Consider the following 19,937-nt stretch of genomic DNA (forward strand, 5'->3'; position numbering starts at 1 on the left):
GGCATAAAACTCAACAAAGGTGTGGAATATTCACTTCAGCGATGTAGATATTAAAGATGCAATCAAAAAAGTTAAAGACATCTAATGCAGCAGGCCCAGCCGAGCTCACAAATAACATCTTAAAAGAAGATCCAGATAATTGGACCATTTGCATTGCTTCTCTCGTCGACCATATTATCAGCCGTGGTGAGTTACCAAAGTCATGGACAACTGCTATTGTTGTTCCGATTTTTGGGAGAGAAGACAGAGCAAATCCAGCTAACTATAGACCCATTGCATTATTGAACGTAATTGGTAAACTATTTGCTTCAAACTTACAAACAAAACTGACTAGATGGGCAAACAAAGCAAATATCATCGACGCAAGACAAACGGGTTTTACAAAAGGCGCTGGTACGGATCTCACTCTCTTCCTCCTCAATGTATTGAAGCTGCAAGCGCTAAAACACACATCAAACTTGTTTTTGACATCTATCGACTTAAAACAAGCATTTGACAGCATAAACCGTGCCAGCTTATGGGACAAACTGTGCACTTGTGATTGTCCATCCGATTTGCTTCAAGCAATGAAAGCCCTTCATACTAATACAACAATGCACATAAGACTGAATAATGAAGGTCAACTTTCAAGAGATATAAAGATTGAGAGAGGCGTAAAATAAGGTTGTCGATTGGCTGCAACACTTTTTAACTTATACCTAGCAGATCTGCCAACAGCACTTAAATCTGTCAACGGTCACCCGCCAAAGCTTAATAATCAAGCTGTGATGTCAATAATCTATGCGGATGATCCAGTGCTGTTGACCCAAACTCAAATTGGACTGCAATGGCTGTTGAATTCACTTCAACAATATATGAATGCAAATGATTTGACAATAAATATTGAGAAATCCAAAATTGTCTCATTTGGCTTCAATATCGGGAAAAGAGGAAGTAATTTCCATTGAAAAGTAGGACATGAACAGCTCCAACGGGTAGATTCAATCCGATACCTGGTGATTCGGTTCAACAGAAACCTGGGAGAAAAGTCTTGGCTGTTGAAACTTCAGAATAAAACCAAACTGCTGGCAACTCAAGGTGTCATTCTACACACAAGGTATGGGAAGTTCTCTACGATTCCCCTGATACTATTCTACAAACAAAAAGTGGTGCCAATCCTAACATATGGGGGCAAAGCAGCTTTCAACCTTTCGTGGAAGATCTGGAATGTACTCGAGGGAAAATTCTGGAAAAAAGTCTACCAGTGGCTGCGATTCGAGCCAAACTAGGACTGCAATCTCTTCATTCAATTGTCGTGTGGAAATCTCTATCCTTCCTAAGGAAATGTACTGCAGCCGATGCAGCACTGCCATATAAACTCCTTGAAGACACAAGGATTGGTCCATACCCTAAAAAAATTGTATGACAAATCCTTACTCAATTTAAGACATTTGGACACTTCACTGGAAGTTTTGCTGACTAACCGTTGTGCGGTAAAACAGAAACTTAAAAAACACGATTGGACAGAAACACTAGAACTCAGAGCTCAAAGTAAATTTATGCTAGACTTGACACATAAAGCAACAGCATTGAATTCCACCTTGAACTACCAGCGAAAATTCCCAAGTAGGTACCATCGCAACCAGTTCCTTCAACTGAGACTAAACCTTTTTTACAATGAAGGAACGTCTATATCGCCAAAAGAGCAGGAACTACGATGATGCCATATCTTGATTTTGTAAAATTGCTGATAATGTGGAAACACTTAAACACCTGATCACGTATGCCCTGCTTTAACAGCAGTAAGAAAAAAATGTCTAGCAGCCCATGTCGAGAAGACTAGTACTTTGTCAACAGATGAATGGTGGAGTTTTTTCTTACTAGGTGAAAAACCAACAAGAGTCTGTGCAGCAGTGAATGTTTTGGTCAAAATTCTAGATGAAGAATTTTTAAATTACTTTCATGAGAAAGTTAACATATAGACCTAACATGTAAATAAGATTGGATGGTAAATGTGACATGTAAAGTGAAGTTCTGGAGTCAATGAATAATGAAGGAATTAGGAAGGCGCTGTGCTAACTAATCTGTTATGGTTCTGTGAACAGCCAGATTTGTGGGAGGATTTTCTGAAGGCTAGGTGGTCTTCCTCTGTGCAGAGCTGCTTGGCATTGAGTTCCATGGACTGAGAAAGCGGATCCTCCTTGGCGTTTCTGATTGAAGCGAGGACTGCTAGTAAGGCTGAGTCGCTGGAGGAAAGTGTTATGACAGCCTTATGGTAGATTAATTTCTTCTTAATGTATTCTCTGCCTTGCTGTAGAAGGCGCGCTGAGCAATGCAGAGAGTTTCAAGTTAGATCCTGTTTTTGACTAGAAGCAAGTGTTTCCGGAGAGTCAAGGCGATATGTTCTTTTTTCCAGTCCCAGTGGTTTTGGGCTCTTTTAGTGTGGTTCAGCGACTAATTTGGAAGTCATGGCAGAGGATCTTGTTGCAACTAGGCTTGAGACGACAAGAGCGATGATTGCAATAGTTACATTTGGTAATGTCAGGTATGGTATGATGCACTGGGTGGATCAGAGTTGGAAGAAACAACTTACTAAGGCTTATAATATGAAGTCCTAATGTGAAGAAGCTATGCATGATGACATTCTTAGCCACTGCTGTCAGCTGTGATAGGGATGCCAGTTTTTGAGGCCAAACAATCTTTGTGTGGTTGGTTCTTTTGGCACTGTATACCATAAGTTCTGCTTTGGTTGGGTTTCGTTTTAGTCAATTGGTCATCATCCATGTGCCGATATGCAAGATCTAGATGCCAAGGCCCATTTGATTTGTGGTCAAGGTTTGGGTAACTTTGTAGATGGTTTGGGTATGTTACGTGTGATGCCTGAGTTGCTGTGTTGAGTTGCTAAGGGGGTGGGTGGGTAATTTAGATTCTGAAAAGTAGAAGAGATATGCTGGATCCATGGAGTACTCCAAAAATGAGGTTGCATGGTTGTGATTTTAAGAGCCACGTAGGTAGTCTATGTCCTACAAGTGAAGAAGGATGGCATCCAATGTATCCCAGATGCCAGTAGTTTAATGTACATGTTTCTCTTCAGCAGGAATCTTTAGACGCTATTATCCAAAGCTGTAGAAATGTCCAAAAAAAAGAGATGTTTGTTTGCCTCTATGTTGCTTTTTAGGGTGTACCATAAGGATTAGAAGGTATATTCTGTGCCTTATACAGGTCTGAATCCATGCTGTGAATTATGCATGATGCTGTTGAGTTCCAAACAGTCCCAAAAACGTTAATAGATTAATAGTTTGAGGATTCTTGCAGTGAGGGCGTATTGGGGATGGGAAAGTAGCTTGCCAGGTTGTCTGTGTTAGCTGTGAATTTCTTTAGTATAACCTTAAAGTAGGCAGGTTGAAGACTCATAGGATGTTAACTTTTCTACTGATGAGTGTTTGCAAGAGAAGGGAACAATCGGATTGTTGGATTATTACCTTGGTAATGTTTGAGGGCAAGGGTCATAGGGTGACTGTGATGGGTTGCTGTTGACTGTACTCTTGAATTCTTGTATCAATAAAGGGCATCAGCCTCCCAGTGCCGGTGATGAAGTTATGTTGTTTGTCGTGTGTTAGTTTAATTGATGGTTGGGTGTTATGATTAGACTTTTTTTCAGCTAGTCTTTTATCTAAAGAATGCAGAATTTCATTCAGAGTTGTTGAGATGGAATCAGTGGAGTGTAGCAAGCTGAATGGTTTTTCAATTCTTTGATCATTTTGAAAATGTCATCCCGGATACATTATGCAGATACAACGCAATGTGCCTAATGGGATTTTCTGGCCTTTATTGTTTCTGCTCTGTAGTTTAGTTTAGTTTAGTTTATTATTTGTATAGCGCGCCATACCCTGGAGTATCAGGGCGCAAACAGACAAGGATATGCTCAACTTGGTTACAGGTACATAGAAATCAGATGAAGGTGCAGAGATGCGCTGAGCTTGGTTACAGATATGCTCGGCTAATTGCAAGTACAGGAAAAGGCAGGAAGTGTAGACATAGACATCAGCAATATTACAGCAAGCAGATATGAACAAGGAGAGATCAAGGACAGGGGAGCAAGGAGCATGCTCCTGTTCGCGTAATATAAAGTTATATACAGTAATGTACAATGTGACAAGTGGACTAGTTAGCTGTCGTTGGGGAGAGATCAAGGACAGGGGAGCAAGGAGAGATCAGGACAGGGGAGCGAGGAGCATGCTCCTGTTCACGTAATATATAGTTATATACAGTGATGTACAATGTGACAAGTGGACTAGTTAGCTGTCATTGGCTCTCAGCCACCTAGTGAGGTTTTGTCTAAATTTTGCGAAAGGCTGAGGTTCTCTGACATCATGCGGGAGGGAGTTCCATAACTGCGCAGCCTTGACCGGGAAGCTATTTCCTCCTATAGTGGCAAGTTTGAAACGCGGGACTTGGAGGCAGTTTGCGTTGGCTATTCTGGTAGGTCTGGAAGAAGTCCTTTTGCGTAATCTATCCATGAGGTAAGGTGGAGCTTTGTTGTTGATACATTTGTGGGTGAGGGAAGCGATTTTGAGATGAATTTTGTCTATGGTGGCGAGCCATTTGTATTCTCTTCTTGTCGAGGATATATGCTCGTTTCTATTAATCTTGAGTGCTGCTCTCAAGGCATTGTTCTGGAGCACTTGAATTTTGTGGATGGTCTGTTTATTAGCTCCAATGTAAAGTCCATTACAATAGTCTAATTTGGACAGTATCAAGGCTCTGGCAAGTGTAATGCAGCTATCTGTGGAGAGGAAATGTTTGCTCGCTCTGATAAGTTTGCATGTATATGCGGTGGCAGAAGCTAGAGAGTTAACTTGTTTGGTAAAGTTCATGGTGGCGTCTAGGTAGAATCCTAAGGTTTTTACTTCATGAGCTACTTTTATGTTGTTCCCATCAATAATGAAGTTGTCGTAATCGGGGCTGAGTTTGGATATATAGGTAGTGGTGCCCAGGATGATAAGCTCAGTTTTATCATCGTTCAGGCATAGGCCGTGTGTGGCCATCCATGCCTGAACGATGCTATAGATCCTGTTCACTAGGGCCAGGTCCTTGGCGTAGTCTCCTGAGAGCGGGAGGAGGATCTGGGTATCGTCTGCGTAGTTAGTGTAGGCGATACCCAGATGATCCATTTCATCAAAGAGAGGCTTCGTGAAGACATTGTAGAGGGTGGGTGACACACAAGACCCTTGTGGAACACCGCATGTTATAGGGATTGGATCTGCTGAGGCTGATGGAGCGAAGACTCTCATGGTCCGATTACTCAGGAATGACTTGATCCAAATTATGGCCTCTTTTGAGAAGTGGGCTGCCGAGTCGAGGTGACTACAGAGGACTGTGTGGTCCACTAAGTCGAATGCCGCTGATAGGTCCAGGAGGAGAAGTAGGGCCGCTTGGCCATTGTCTCTGCAATCGTCTATTTGGGCCTTAAGATCTATTAACGCTGTCTCGGTCCCATGTTGCGGGCGGAATCCTGATTGACGGATTCCAAGTAGGTGGTTAGACTCTAGGAAGCTTTGAATTTGCAAGTAAGCCACTTTATCTAAAATTTTTAGGAGAAAGGGCACAGTCGTGATGGGCCTGAAGTTAGTCGGAATGGTAGGGTCAAGGGTTTGCTTCTTTAGTAGTGGCAGTACCCAGGACTCTTTTAGGTTGATCGGTACTGAACCTGAGGTGAAGGAAGAGTTGATTAGTTTGGTTATAAATGGCGACAGTTCTCTCGCAGCATCCTTGATGAGTTGTGCTGGGCATTGGTCGCCTTTGCAGTTAGACGGTTTGAGTCCCAGGATGACCTTTTCTACCTCTATGGGCGATACCTTAGAGAAGCAGAAACGGGCTCCCAACTTGGGCTGTGGCGGTGGCGCTGAGCTCTGAGGGATGTGTGGTGTTAGTGATGCCTTCTTGATGGCAATTTTGGTTTGTAGGTTTGCTACCTTGTTTGTTAAAGCAAGTTGTATGCTAGAGCACCATTTTTTATCCTTGGTGCAGTTTTCTTGGGGTACAATGGGTGTTTCCAATTCTTTCAGAATGCTGAACAGTTCTTTGACACTAGATTTTGAGTTGGATATTCTAGTATTGTAGGTTTCTTGTTTGGCTAATAATATTTCTTTCTTGTATTGGGAGGAGGCTTTGGAGAGGTTGAGTTTATTTTTGACTGATGGGGAAAGTCTCCAAATAGTTTCAAGTTTTCTTTTGGCCAGCCTAAGATTTTTTAGGTGGGGCGTGAACCAAGAATTGAGGTGTTTTTTAGGTTTGCTATTTCTTAGTTTGAGCGGGGCTATGTGATCCAGGGCTGAGGACATGGCTGCATTATAATGTTCGACTAACAGATTGGGGTCCATGCAGTCGGGTAGTGAGTTTAATTTAGGTATTATAACGGGCATTAGATTTTCTACTGTCATTAGTTTTTTATTTCTCGTTGGCAAGGGTGGGGCAAGTGAGGACGGGGCAGTGACCCGGTGGGTTGTCACTGAGAATAATAGCAGGTGGTGGTCAGTCCAGATCTGCGGTACAGAATCCGTAATATTTACTTTGCAATTATGTTCTGCTATCCAATCAAGGATGCGACCTTTGTTGTGGGTGGGTAGTTCAACTTTTTGGATGAATCCCAGCTCTTTCAGGGTCAGAGCAATCGCTGACGATTGGGTGTCCTTATTGTCATTATAGCCTAGATTAAAGTCTCCTAGCACTATTGTTTGGGATGTATTTTTTAGGTTATTGGACAGGGATGTCGAGATGTCCTCAGAGAAGGTTCCGATAGGACCTGGTGGTCTGTAGATGAGGATGATGTTTAGGGTTTGGGAGTTGGCGATGGTTATTTTGACCGTGAGGCATTCACAGGATTGCATATTGGTAGTAGTGATGATCCTCATGTCCAGGCTAGTTTTAGCTATGATTGCTAGACCTCCACCTCGGGAGGTAAGTCTGTCCGCACGTAGGATTGTATAGTTGTCTGGGACTGCTAGTGATAAGGCTGGGCCAGCCGCATCATGTAGCCAGGATTCTGAGATGGCCAAAAAGTCTAAGTTGTCTGTAGCAATGATATCTGAGATCTCTGTGGCGTGTGCGACTAGCGACCTGGCGTTTATAAGTGCACCTTTGAGATATGATTTGTGGTCAGCTAAGTTAGGGCTGGTGGTGTTCTGACTACCTTTAGTTGCCTGTTTGGAGTTATTTATTTTGGGTCTGTTGGGCTTAGGCTGTTTCCTAGTAGGTTCCGCAATACCCTTCAAGGGTAACTGTATTTTGTTTCGGGATTTTGATAGTTCAGCCTTCTTGGCTGGTAGCTCATGCAGTTTGGACAGGCGAGCACGTAGTCTAAGGTTTCTGTCTACAGTGTTGCATGGCCTTTGTAGGGTGGTGCTATCTGGATAGTGGGTCATTTTAAGTCCAGTATTGGGTTGTTGTGTGTTGAGCATGATATGGCAGGTGCAATGGGTGGAATAGGACGTGGTGCAAGGACTCAGAGTGTTAACTTTGGTGCTTATTTTAGGTGGATGTATTCCTAATGTGATGAGGAGGGCGATATACAATGGTAGCCAGGGTGACCTGTAGGCAAGACCCAGGGAGTACATGCTAAGTGACTGGATAATAATCCGATAGGAGTAGTTTCGGTGGCAATTGAGGTGGCTAAGACTAGGCAAGCTAGATGCAGCTATCAGGCTAGGTGCAGTTTCAGTAGCAATTTGAGAAGGCCAAGAACAGGCAGGCTAGATGCAGCTGTCATGCTGGGTACAGTGTCAAGGCACAAGGGCACAATACAAGTCAAGTGTGGTCTATTACCGACCATGGGGCACAATGCAGATCAAATGTGGACAATTAGCGACCATAGGGCACAGTACAGAGCAAATGTGGTCTATTAGCGATCATGGGGCACAATAGGGCACAGTACAGGGCAAGTGTGGTCTATTAGCGACCATAGGGTACAATGTAAGTCAAATATGGTGACCATAGGGCACAATGCAAGTCAAATGTGGTCTATTAGCGACCATAAGGCACAGTACAGATCAAGTGTGGTCTATTAGCGACCATGGGGCACAATGCAGATAAAATGTGGTCTATTAGTGACCATAGGGCACAGTACAGAGCAGGTGTGGTCTATTAGCGACCATGGGGCACAATGCAGATCAGATGTGGTCTATTCGCGACCAAGGGGCACAATACAGATCAAATGTGGTCTATTAGCGACCATGGTCTATTAGCGACCATAGGGTACAATGTAAGTCAAATATGGCGACCATGAGGCACAATGCAAGTCAAGTGTGGTCTATTAGCGACCATAGGGCACAATGTAGAAGTTGAGATACATGTACTGTTTCTACATGTGGCAATGGTAAACAGGCTGGATGCCGTATGCTAGAGAGGGCCCATATGGGTGCCCAAGCGTTCTAGGAAAGAGAAAAAAACAGGCAAGTGGCTGGAATCTGGAGTACAACTAGGGGAGGCATATGGCCTACCTTGCGTCTGGCAGGGCTCGTAACCGACGCTCCTGAAACCTGCTGCTCCTGCAATGGGTTGCGGGATCTCCTACTCCACCGGCCTTCGGTTGTGATGGTGGCATAGAGATCATACTGCAGGTATGAGCACGGGCAGAGTAGCGTGCTCCAGTGTGCAAACAGGGGGCAAACAGGGGCCTTCAGGTGAGGCCGCCGGCGTTTCCGCCTGCCGGCAGATGTGGCCTATTCAAAGGCTGCTAGTAGCCTAGCAACGAGGCACCAGCCTCGATATGGCGCCGCGCTGCGCCCGGCATCATAGGGTCAGGCAGAGGAGGTCAGGCAAAGCGATGTCGTGGTCCCGTGCACAAAGCCTTGTGCAAAATCGGGTGTCTTTCTACAGGCAAAGGTGCTCAGGGGCATGGGAGCCTTACCATGGTGGATGGCTCTCCGGAACGTCGTGGTGTGGCTGGGTGCCGTAGGTGGGCATCGGCGTGGGTCGGCTCGCGCTCCGGATGCGAGCTTCTGATAGTGAAAGATCCTGGAGTTGAAAGGGCAGAGATTCTGGCCCCTGGCTCCTACGGCTCCAAACAGGCACCCAACAGGCCTTCGAGCTGGCCGCCGGCGTAATCCGCCTGCCGGCGGTTCCAGCTGATGTAATTGAGGCTCAGCCTCGGTTTCAGGCCGCGCTGCGCCCGGCATGGGCGAGTCAGGCGCCGTGTGGGGACAGGGTCAGGCAGGCCCTGTCCGTGTTCCCCGCTCGGCGTGTGGTTCCTCTGCTGGGCTGGGGGTGGTGGGGGGGCTCCTGCCCTCGCCCCACGATGAGGAAGAGTAGATCTAGAACTGTCAACAGAACACAAGTTTGCCTGTAACAGTTAGATTTTTCTCCAGATTTGTTCTAACCTTATGCTCTCTTTCTTAAGAAGATTGGTTTTAGTGGTAAACCATATAGCAGTTTGCTTCATTTGGGAGTGTTTGAAGGGCTTGACAGGAGCCAGTAGGAAAGTTTTGAAATTCACTTTGGGAGTTAGTGGAGTTCTTTATCTGGTTTTCATCTAGTTAAAGCAGGAGAATTAGTGTTTGGATATTTCCAGTTTTCAGTAGGGCACATCCAGCTTGATGTCTTTCCATGGTCTGGTTGTTGCCAAACTCTCTCTGTGAAGGGTGAAGTGAGCTAAAACATGGTTGTAGATCCTCCTTAATGGAAGAAATTCCATAGAACAGGGTATTTGACCCATTTTCGTTCTCAGTAGAGGGGCTCCAGCTCAACTTTTCTATCCGTGCAATAGTGTTTTGCAAAGGCGTGAATGGAAGCCCACATTGCAGCCTGACAAATATCCTTCACCGGGACTCCTCTCTGGAGTGCCGATGTAGCATCTATGCCCTTGGTTAGATCTGCTCTGAAGTCTTTAGGGATATCCTTTCCCGATCTAGAGTAGCATTCAGAGACACATAACACAACACAATCCATCTAAAGATGGTTTGTTTTGTCACTCCCTTGACTGTCTTCGAGCAGGGGTAACCTACAAAGAGCTGGTCTTCCAGTCTGAAAGGATTAGCTCTTCCAACGCAGTCTGCTGCATCGAGACCCAATTGGAAGGCTTGGCACATTGCTTCTTTGTCATCTCCTACAACATTCAAGAAGCCATCCCTCATTTCCCCAGGATATGCTCTGCCACCTCAGATATCACTGACCATAAGGTGTGTGTGTGTAGTTGGCGAGTGAGCATGTTGAGTTTACGGCCTTTAACGACATACTGCCAGAGGCAAATCCTTTTTTGGAAAGAACGTCATACCTTTCATCATCCAAGTCAGCTGGTAATGAAGAAAACTGGCTTGCCTTTGCATTTACAGTTGCCGCTAATTAGTCTGTATGTGATATAATCACTGGAAATAACATAGAGGGTGACTCAATATTTTTTTTATAGGCACTAAACATCCTGCCCATCATATTTTAGGACTGGTGCAATTATATAAACAAACTCTAGTCCTAGAATATTTGGGAAAAGAGTTGGATAGAGCCTTTAAAAAATACTGAGTCACCCTTTATGTTATTTCCAGTGATTATATCACTGGATACGGCTTGCACCACTAGGCTGTCATGCGTAGGATGCCTTGCGAGGAATTCTGGATCAGAGGGCACTGGCTTTTATTTCCTAACAAAATCTTTGTGCACTGCTATCACTGAGTAGGTTTTTTTTCCATAGATCCAACAATGGACCTTTCATGGCAGTGTGTATAGGGAGGACAGGTTCCACCTTTCTTCTTAGCAGGTGGCCCCCAGTCCAAAACATCTGTAACCATAGCCATCAATTTCCTGTATGCTGCATTAGAATTGGGCATGGAGGTCAGGTTGTTAAAAATCCATCTCTGGAGTGCTATCCAACCCACTAACATCTTTCAGAATTGATGCTAAATCGGCTAACCTGTCTTCTTAATTTTGCAATTTCTCAAGTACTCAATGTGGTTCTAATGGCTCGAAACCGAATGGAATCGGATTACCTTCTTCGTCGAAGATGTTTCAAAAAAAGCCCATGGAATTCTCCATGGACTTCGGGCCGAACCATGATGCACTCTGCCTAAAAGAACGGAGAATCCCACTACATATTCCAGAATAAACACTACCTCAGTACAAAATACCACTCACAACACTACATATGCCGAATCACAATATGTTCCATGCATATCGTTGTGTTAAATAAAGAGATACTGAACTAAAAGGTACTCAAATGAATCAACATCTAGACAATAAAATGTGAAGTCTGCCCTTCTGGAATTCGAACCTTTGATGGACAGGTGACATATACGTTCATCTCTACAGCGAACATCTACTAAATTAGCTAACTTACCCTCTTAATTTTCTCTCCAAATGTACCTAAGGATTTCTCCAACTCATTCTAAAATGCTTTCAAATTCTCCCGGATCTCCAAATATCCGCAAGGTTACCTACAAATCTCCATCATTTTCATTGCAAATCTTCCGAGTGAGGGAGGATTTCATTCTGTAGAGAACATTCTTGCTGGCGAGCTAAACATGTGTGAACTGAAGTTGGGGTTTTGTTTCAACTGAATGAAAGGGCCCGATTTTAGCAAGTGGTAGCAGGTTCAGAAGGACTACCAGGAAGTAACTTTGGGTCTCACCCTAAGTTACATGGGCAATCCAGACGTTGACCCCTTGCTCACTATTCTTAGAGAGGCACATCTCCACCCTACTGATGAGGTCCAACCAGACCGAAACACGTATCGGAGGTTGCTGTTGGTACTCTTGTTCAGAGGAGAATTGCTTAGCATTTCGGTCCTGGACTGCCCTAGGGTAGGACAAAGACTGATATGTTTTAGATATTTCTCCTCTATGAAATATAGTGAGCTAAAGACTCTGGGTAAATCTCTCCTAACCAGGACTAATGTCCGGCAGAGGGACTCCCAGGCCCCCGCCCCCTGTTTGTTACTCCACACTGTTTACCAGATATGCATCCTTTCTGAGTGCGAAAAGTTCCCATTCAGATACCTAACCTTTCAGGGGGCCAGTACAATGCGTCACAGGAAATGTTGTTTTTAGCAGCATGGCAGCCAGCATCACTGTCTCATGCGGGTTCAAAAGTGCATATTCCTATTGCAAGGCTTCCAGACGAGCATCACTGTTTTCTGTGGAGAATATAGTGCTGAAAGGTACTATTCCTGTTGCTTGTCTTCCAGAAGACCATCAAAATGGAATAGATGTAGTGCTGAAAATGGCCTATTCCGTTTCCATGTCTTCCATTACACTAGCACATTGTATCACAAGGGTTGTAGTGAGCACAGGTACACTACACTATTGGTTCCAGACCTAGCAGTAGACTTCCACATTGGATTGTGGGGGAGGAAATGTTTTTATCTTGCGCATTCCTACTTACAGATTGTTGATGAAGCCTCCTTGGGTGAAAAGACTTTGGCTTTCAGTCATGAACTGCTACTATTCCACACTCTAGTCGCCACACACCCTAACACACATGCCTATTTAACCTAGAATTCAAAAGGCCTCACTCTGGACAGTCCTACCTCTTGGCTCGGTGTCAGTATGGATACCTGCAGATGAAACAGTGACCATTACATCCTTCTTAGCACAACACATAACTTTTCCCAACCGCCCACACATCCATTGGAAGAGGACCGTGGGGCTTTAGTGGGATTTGCTGCAGACAATCCGACTCCTTTAGAAAAGGCACAAAGGTACCACCGTTTAGAGGAGAATAGTTGGATTTCTCCTGCTGTTTTCCCACTTCCTCACAGACTCTTTTGTGAAAGAATAGAAGAGTCTTCTGGCAATATGCAATTTTTTTTTGCTTTTTTTTTAAGGTCAGAACCCTTTACATTGAGTTTTTCCCCCAATACAATAGCTCTGCCTGACTTCTACTAAAGTTAAAAATAAAATATTTAAATACTTTTTTTTAGAAAAGTGTTTTGAAATTGATGAAGGCCTACCTGCGAAGGATCTTTGGCTTGGGAAACCTTACTTCACATAAAGACTTTGCCAGACATTCCACAGCCCAGTGCATACCTCCAGCTCACTGACGCTCTCTTGCTGCATCTTCCTCTGATCTTCGACACCTAGCTCCCCTTCCTGCTCGGCAGCAGCCCCTGCCTCTAAACTGGCATAGTCCACTCTCTCTATCCGGGCACAGCGAGACCACAAGCAGCAGAGCTCTGGGGGCATCCATCGGTCTGCAAAAAAAAGGGAGCACAGGTAATGTACACAAATGAGTTACTTACCGGTACAGTTACTGTATTTCTCCACAGTTGGGATCTTTCTTAGATTTAGATGCTTACAATGAAACCGGTAATAGTCAGTGCAATAAATTAAAACAGCCTTTCTATCTCATTTGGTACTTTTTGACCAAAGATGAAATAGCTGAGGCTCCACTTCCAGCAGCCATCATGAGATTCTTGTAACAATGGCATTGCACAGTCACACATTTATTACACATTCCTTAAAAGTGAGGTTTGTGGGTCAATATGTGATTCTACAAAAGTTACCTATGTGGGAGAACAACAGTTACAGTTGCACATTTTTCATCAGCATTGAGTCTCATCTTTTTTTTAACCTTATTTTTAAAAAAGTTAAAGTTGCTCACTTTATTGACTACTGTGCTCTTAGTACATAGTCTCCTATTTTCCATTTTTAGGTACGACTATTTTAGGTTTGATCTCCATCTTGGATGTTATGTGCGCATTCCAGAGTTCACAGCGCAGACCACCGTTGGTCGCTGATTCTCCCTCCTGGTCTGACCACAGAAATGTTTACTCTACATCTGATGCAGGCTGCATGTCACAGAGGAGTTCTTCAGTTCCTTTAATAATTCAGTATGTTAACCTTGTTCTATGCTAGCACACTCTAAAGGGTCAGACTTTAAAGGGTCATGAGTGCATGAGCTTGCACTAATGATACAGAAAATCCTTAAAGAACTATGGGACCAAAACATGCACTGCTCACTACAGCCTCTTAGCACTAAAACAAGATTGGAGAGGTCAGGTGATTTCCTGTGTACCTACTTCCGGCCTAGCATCAAAACACCCACAGGCACATGCAGGGGACTTTGTAAGAGGGAACCCCAAAATCTTGTGGCCACACACTGTCACCCTAGGGTTTCCAAGCCCAACAATCAACCTGATACACCTATCTAAACTGGCTGAGCTTTCCTCAAGCACATCAGCTCCTCGCCTGGCTTTTGACTGAACCACTTCTTAAATAGTGGCAGATCAGTACCAAGAATAACCTCTTCTGGTAATCCCTGAAGAACACCCACTTTGCCCCTGAGCAGCTGCTGGACTATTTCAAAGTTCAGACAAATGTTAGGAAATATTTTCTTTTTGCACCTTTCCCTCCATAGATTCCTATGGGACCCCACTCTTTTTGCTTGCTTTGAAAGTTGTTGTGACATTTTGGAGGTCAGTAAAGCCCTTTTCTTCACTTCACTTGCCTGCTTTGCTCATTCCTGTGGGGAAACTGACTAGTCCCTAAGATTGTGCACAAATTCTAGGTGTCAGCCGGCCCCACCATAGGTAGGTTCAGTATTCTCAATTGTTTATTCTGGTTAATGTTGAAGTGAGGGGTGCATACCCATTGGAAAATGCCTCAGCACGTGGCATTCAAGGTAATGGCAGAACTGTGGACCTTGGCTAGTAAAAGCCAGAAGTGTGGGTTGCACACCCTTAACCTAGATAAATTGCCAGATCAATGTATGTTAATGGTTTTGGTGATCTGCTGTGAAAGCAGTGGGGGTGTGTTCCTCCTAGGCGAGTCGGATGAACACACCCCCACTGCTTTCACAGCAGTAGAAGTAGTTGGGTGCGCAGCCAGATGGGCAGCTGATGATTGTGACACGTTGAGATACCCTGACCACCACACGCATTCTGTGTGCCAGCTATATGCCCTGACGGTGGACCACTAATCCGAAATGCACAGGCTTTGTAACTTTTTGGCACTGGCCACAGTATAGTGGTCAACACATTGAATACAACATTGTTTTGTCTCAACAAATATCTGTAGTTATGTACATTTTTCAATCTATGACTACAACAAGATCACTGACACCATTAACGTACATTGCTTTGGCTCTTTAGCTAGATTAAGAGCGTGGAGCGTGCAACCCACAGCTGGCTTTCAATAGCCAAGGTCCATAGTCCCTAAGATTGCCAGTACTGACAGCTGTGACAAATCAAAGGAATGTGTCTCTTCTGCAGCCCCCCCTGCCCCGTGAGGCTAGGGAGGTGAGCTGCTCCGCAACACCCTCCCTAGGGGTCAAGAAAAGTGTGACGTACCCAGTAGAGACTCCCCCTTAGGGGACAAGGACCCTGTTCCTGTGATGAACGAGGTGGAGTGCCACCTCGGGAGGAGTTGACTCTACCGCGTCCGCGGGCTCTGCGCTCTCCTCTAGGGTAATACTGGGAGGACTGTCCCTGATTGTTTCCCCGGGGAGTACCTTGGCTTTGGCTATAAGGGGAACCCCTTTGAGAATTTTGGCCGCAAAAGCGGCGAAAATTCCCGTTTGCCCTCTGGCCATTGGGTTTATTGGTGATTTGGCCTAGAGACCTGAGAGTCTCATTCTCTTCTTTGGCTGTTTTTAAGGCGTCTTTGACAGCCTTGCCAAAGAGCACATTGGGCTCAATAGGCATGTTGATAAGTGTAGCTTGCGTCTCTGGTTTAAAACCCGATTGGCGCAACCAAGCATGATGCTTGACAACAGTACCCTCCGCTATTATTCTGCCTTCATTGTCCACTGCGTCAAGATTGGTCTTTAATAAGCAGCTTGACCCTGCTCTGCCCTCTGCGGCTACCTGCGCAAGCTGAGATTCAAGTGGTTCCGGGGCCGATGATAGTAAGGCCGAGACCTCATCCCATTTGTGGCAATTGTAACTGCCCAACAGGGTAGAATTATTAGCAATTCTAGTCTGGAAATCCGCAGAGGAACCAACCTTTCTGCCCATTGTGTAAATTATTTTGCTTTCCATGTCAGGCGGGGCCTCAGAGGAAGCTAGGGGAGAACCCGCCCTTTTCCTTGTTGTAGTTACAACCAATGAATCAGGCTTCAATTGCCCTCTGTGATATACTGCGGGTCAGAAGGGGCAGGTCTAAACAGTTTCTCTATGCGGGGGTTCACTGCCCACATAAGATTAGGGGTTTCCAGCGATGGCTTTATTTTTCGCTGAGAGTGGGATAAACTGTGTAACAGTCTTCTTATCCCCACGGATTTCTTCTACAACATCCTAATCTTGTTGTACCTCATGAGTCTCTATTTGAAAGTGCTCTGCTGCTTTGACTAACACCTCATTCAGAAGGGGTTGGTTGTCAATTGGTGAGTCCATTAACGGGGGGTCCTGATCAACTGGTGAATCTATGGGATACATATTTGCCTCGAGGTCAACCTCAGGGTTTCATCATCCCAGTAATAAGTGACTGCTGCATCATCCCCGTAGTAAGGGTCTGCTGCCTCTTGGATAGAGAGGTCTTCATGGTCAGAGTCCGGGTCATAGAGATCAATGACTGTGCTTTGCACTGGAATCTCGGGGCAAGACCTCTTAGCATGGGGTTGAGCAGGTAGAACAGGGATTTGCGACCCAGAGGGTGCTGTAGTGAGGGGGTGGGGGGGTGGGAGTACACTGGAAACTTTGAAAATAGGCAGGGTCTTTTTCATAGAAGTTGGCCATGAAGGACATCCTCCTCATGACCCTGTCTATATCCTCTGCTGACCATTGTGCCGAGCTAGTGATGACCAATGGTTGGAAAGGGAGTCCGATATCTTCATCTGTTGGAGGAGGTAATACAGGATCTTTAGGCCTAGCCTCTTGAGATGTATCTTTATGAGGGGTGGCCCTAGCCTCCCAAGATCTCTCCCTATGAGGGGTCTTTTCCTTATGAGGGGTTTTCTCCCATTGAGGGTTTTTCTCCCTATGAGGGGTCTTTGAATACTTTTTCTTGGGTTCTTTCTCCCTACTTTGGCTCTCTGAAGTGTGTTTAAAAGACTGTTTGGGGCCTAGCACCTGATTTTACGCAGAACGTCAAATTTCGAGTGCGGACTGTACCAGAGCCTCGTCTGCGGATGATCGGCCCTCAGTGGGAGTCATTTGCGCGACGTCTGTACCGTCCTTTGACGGTCGGGACCCGTCATGCGGCGATCTCGAACGAGAGTGCCCAGAGGACAGAGTTTCCACTGACCTTTCCCTGGACGTTGTGTGTTGCTGTCCGCTCAACACGTGTGTCGAGTCCCGGCCTCGGGTTGTATGCTTAGTGGTGGATGAAGTGTTAGCCCTCCACCGCCGGGTGTTGTCCCCATAACAAGACCGCTGGCCTGTCTTCCGGGGTGGGGGGCCTGCGCTTGAGTAGCCGGAGCCACCCCATCGCCTTTGCCGTCAGAAACTGCGGCGTTGCTGCCATCACTGAAAGCACCTTCTACTTCCATGGCCTCCGATTGGCTGGTGTAGTGGGCCCAGCGTTTGGTAGACCTGTCCTTTAAAGTCTTGGGCTTGAAGAGCCTACACGCCCGTCAAGAACCCTCAATGTGGTCTCTCAGGAGACACAAGTTACAGACTAGGTGTTTATCGACCCAGGGACATTTCCTATTGCATTTGGGGCAGAATTTAAAGGCTCTTGTCCATAACGAAAAGCTGTGGCAGCTAGGCGAATGTAGTGCAAGAAAAGGGGCATATAGATCCTATAATGACCTCACCCCTCTATCCCTACTGCTTGGCCCGAAGTCTGTAGCGGCCTTCCAAGGCCGAAACGGATCTGTCCCTGAAGTCTTTCGACAGCCGTTTTCTTGTCCTTCACCGGCGTCTGTATGTCGATAGTCGGTGATATAAAGGATAGAAAGAAGTAACTATCGGTAATTAGGTAAACATAAATGGCTGTCAGCCAAAAGAGGAACTCCACTCTAAGTATCCGTCTAGAATGGCAGAACAAATCAATCTGAGGGAACTCGACGCATGAGGGATCATGAGCACAGTGGACGTCACACTAGGGATAGTATTGCTGGCACCCCTGTCGACGTCCCTTTTCGAGTTTCGAAAACAACAACTGTAATACTCTGCAGCTTCCACTAGATGTCGGCCTATGCACAGCATGTGGTCTAAGCAGATTCCACAAACCTCAGAAATATCTATATGATGTGTGCCGTGTACTGTACCCATGGTCCTTCATGCGTCAAGGTCCCTCAGATTGTTTATTTCTGACATGAGGTTGCATGAAGTGTAGCATGAGTACAGATGTAATAAAGCAGAAACAGTGATAGCCCAGAAAACATCTATGCACCTTCTACTCCAGAACCGGAGGAAGGGTGGGGGCATGTGAATCTAAGCAGTTAAAAGTACCAGAAATGCAATTTGTGTGAGAATTGTATCCCTTCTGGAGCTTGTGGATCTGTTTAGATCACATGCTCTGCATAGATTAGCAAGCAGTATCTGGAGAAGGAGGTGGGAAGTGAGAAGGTAGAGCGGCAAAGAGATGTTTTAAAACCGCTTGTCCCACCTGTGAATCTGCTTTAGAGTGTGAGTCAATGCAATAATGCTGTGTGAACATATGGCTGGAACTCCATGTAGCAGTTTTGCAAATGGCGTCTAGAGGGACGTTTGTATTGAAAGCTAAGGTAGTTCCTTTACCTCTGGTAGAGTGAGCCCTCGGGGTACAAGGTAAGACTTTCTTGGATAGGGAATTGCAGAGCTGTATGCACTTGACTATCCCTCAGGAGATGGCCTTCTTTGATATGTGATCACTTCCTTTCCAGGTGCTATGGAAACAAAGAGTTTGTCTGTTTTCCTTTGAGGCTTAGTTTTGTTCACATAGTACAAGACCGCCCTCCGTACATCAAGTGTATGGAGGCTTGTTTCTGCTGAGATAGATGGATTTTGAAAGAAGTTAGGGAGTTCTATGGAACTTTAAAATGAACTTAGGTGAGAACCTAGTATGTGTTCTGAGGACAACCTTGTCCATGTGTATTCTGAAGAAAGGGTCTTGCACGGACAAAGCCTGTATCTCACTGACTCGTCTTATAGAGGTGATAGCTACTAGGAATGTAGTATTGTAAATCAGATGTTTTAGGCTGGCCTTGTGCATAGGCTCAAACGGTGGACCCATGAGCTTGGAAAGCACAATACTGAGACCCCACGCTGGGGGCAGGTTGGAGTTTGGTGGGTATAGCCTCTTTACCCCTTCCATGAATGCCTTAATGACAGGAACTTTCCACCAGGACACCTTGTTCTGTGACGTGGTGTAAGCTGACAGGGCCGCCAGATGCACTTTGCTGGAATTAAATACTAGGCCGGTAAGCATGTATTGTAGAATGTTAGCTGGGGAACATTCTGTTAGGTTTAGTGTTTGTGACGTGCACCATATCACAAATCCCTTCCACTTATTGAAATAGCAGTTTCTGGTGTTGGGTTTTCGTGTCTCTTTTAGGATATGCATACACCTTTGTGGAAGATTCAAGTGGCCAAATTCTATGACTTCAGGAGCCAAGCTGCCAAGTTCATAGATTGAGGGTGTGGGTGGAGGGATGCTCCCTTGTGTTGTGTTATCATGTTGTACGGGCACGGGAGCTCGCACATCGCCAGTTTGAGCAGATGTGTAAACCAAGGTTGCCTTGCCCACATAGGAGCAACTAGGATTAGAGTTACCTGTTCCTGGTGCATCTTGTGCACTATTTTGCTCTGGAGTGGTGTCGGGGGAAAAGCGTAAGCAAATCTCCCTGACCAATTCATCCACAGGGCGTTCCCCTTGAACCCTGGTTGGAAAACCTAGACGCAAAGTCTGGGCATTGTGCGTTTGGATTGTGGCAAACAAGTCTAATGGGGGGTGACCCCATTGTGAGAATATTCTGTCTACTATATCTCTGTCGAGTTGCCACTTGTGTTCTTCTGATAGAGGGTATCTGCTTAGAGTGTCTGCCAGAGAATTGAGTTTGCCTGTAACATGATGAGATGTTAGGAACATGTTCCGCTTGAGTGCCTACTTCAA

General features: G+C 45.4%; 1 protein-coding gene across 1 annotated transcript in view; it reads right to left on the reverse strand.

The window, feature by feature from the left end:
* Positions 1 to 19,937, reverse strand: part of REC8 (REC8 meiotic recombination protein) — a 655,306-nt gene that overhangs the window by 136,603 nt on the left and 498,766 nt on the right. Inside the window, exon 14 of the mRNA XM_069633986.1 lies at positions 12,990 to 13,153. Coding sequence (XP_069490087.1) covers positions 12,990 to 13,153 — 164 coding nt within the window. The remainder of the gene's footprint in view (positions 1 to 12,989; positions 13,154 to 19,937) is intronic.

This window comes from Ambystoma mexicanum, chromosome 13 (genome assembly GCF_040938575.1).
Source record: "Ambystoma mexicanum isolate Mex_15411 chromosome 13, UKY_AmexF1_1, whole genome shotgun sequence".
In the NCBI taxonomy this organism is placed as follows: Eukaryota; Metazoa; Chordata; class Amphibia; order Caudata; family Ambystomatidae; genus Ambystoma; species Ambystoma mexicanum.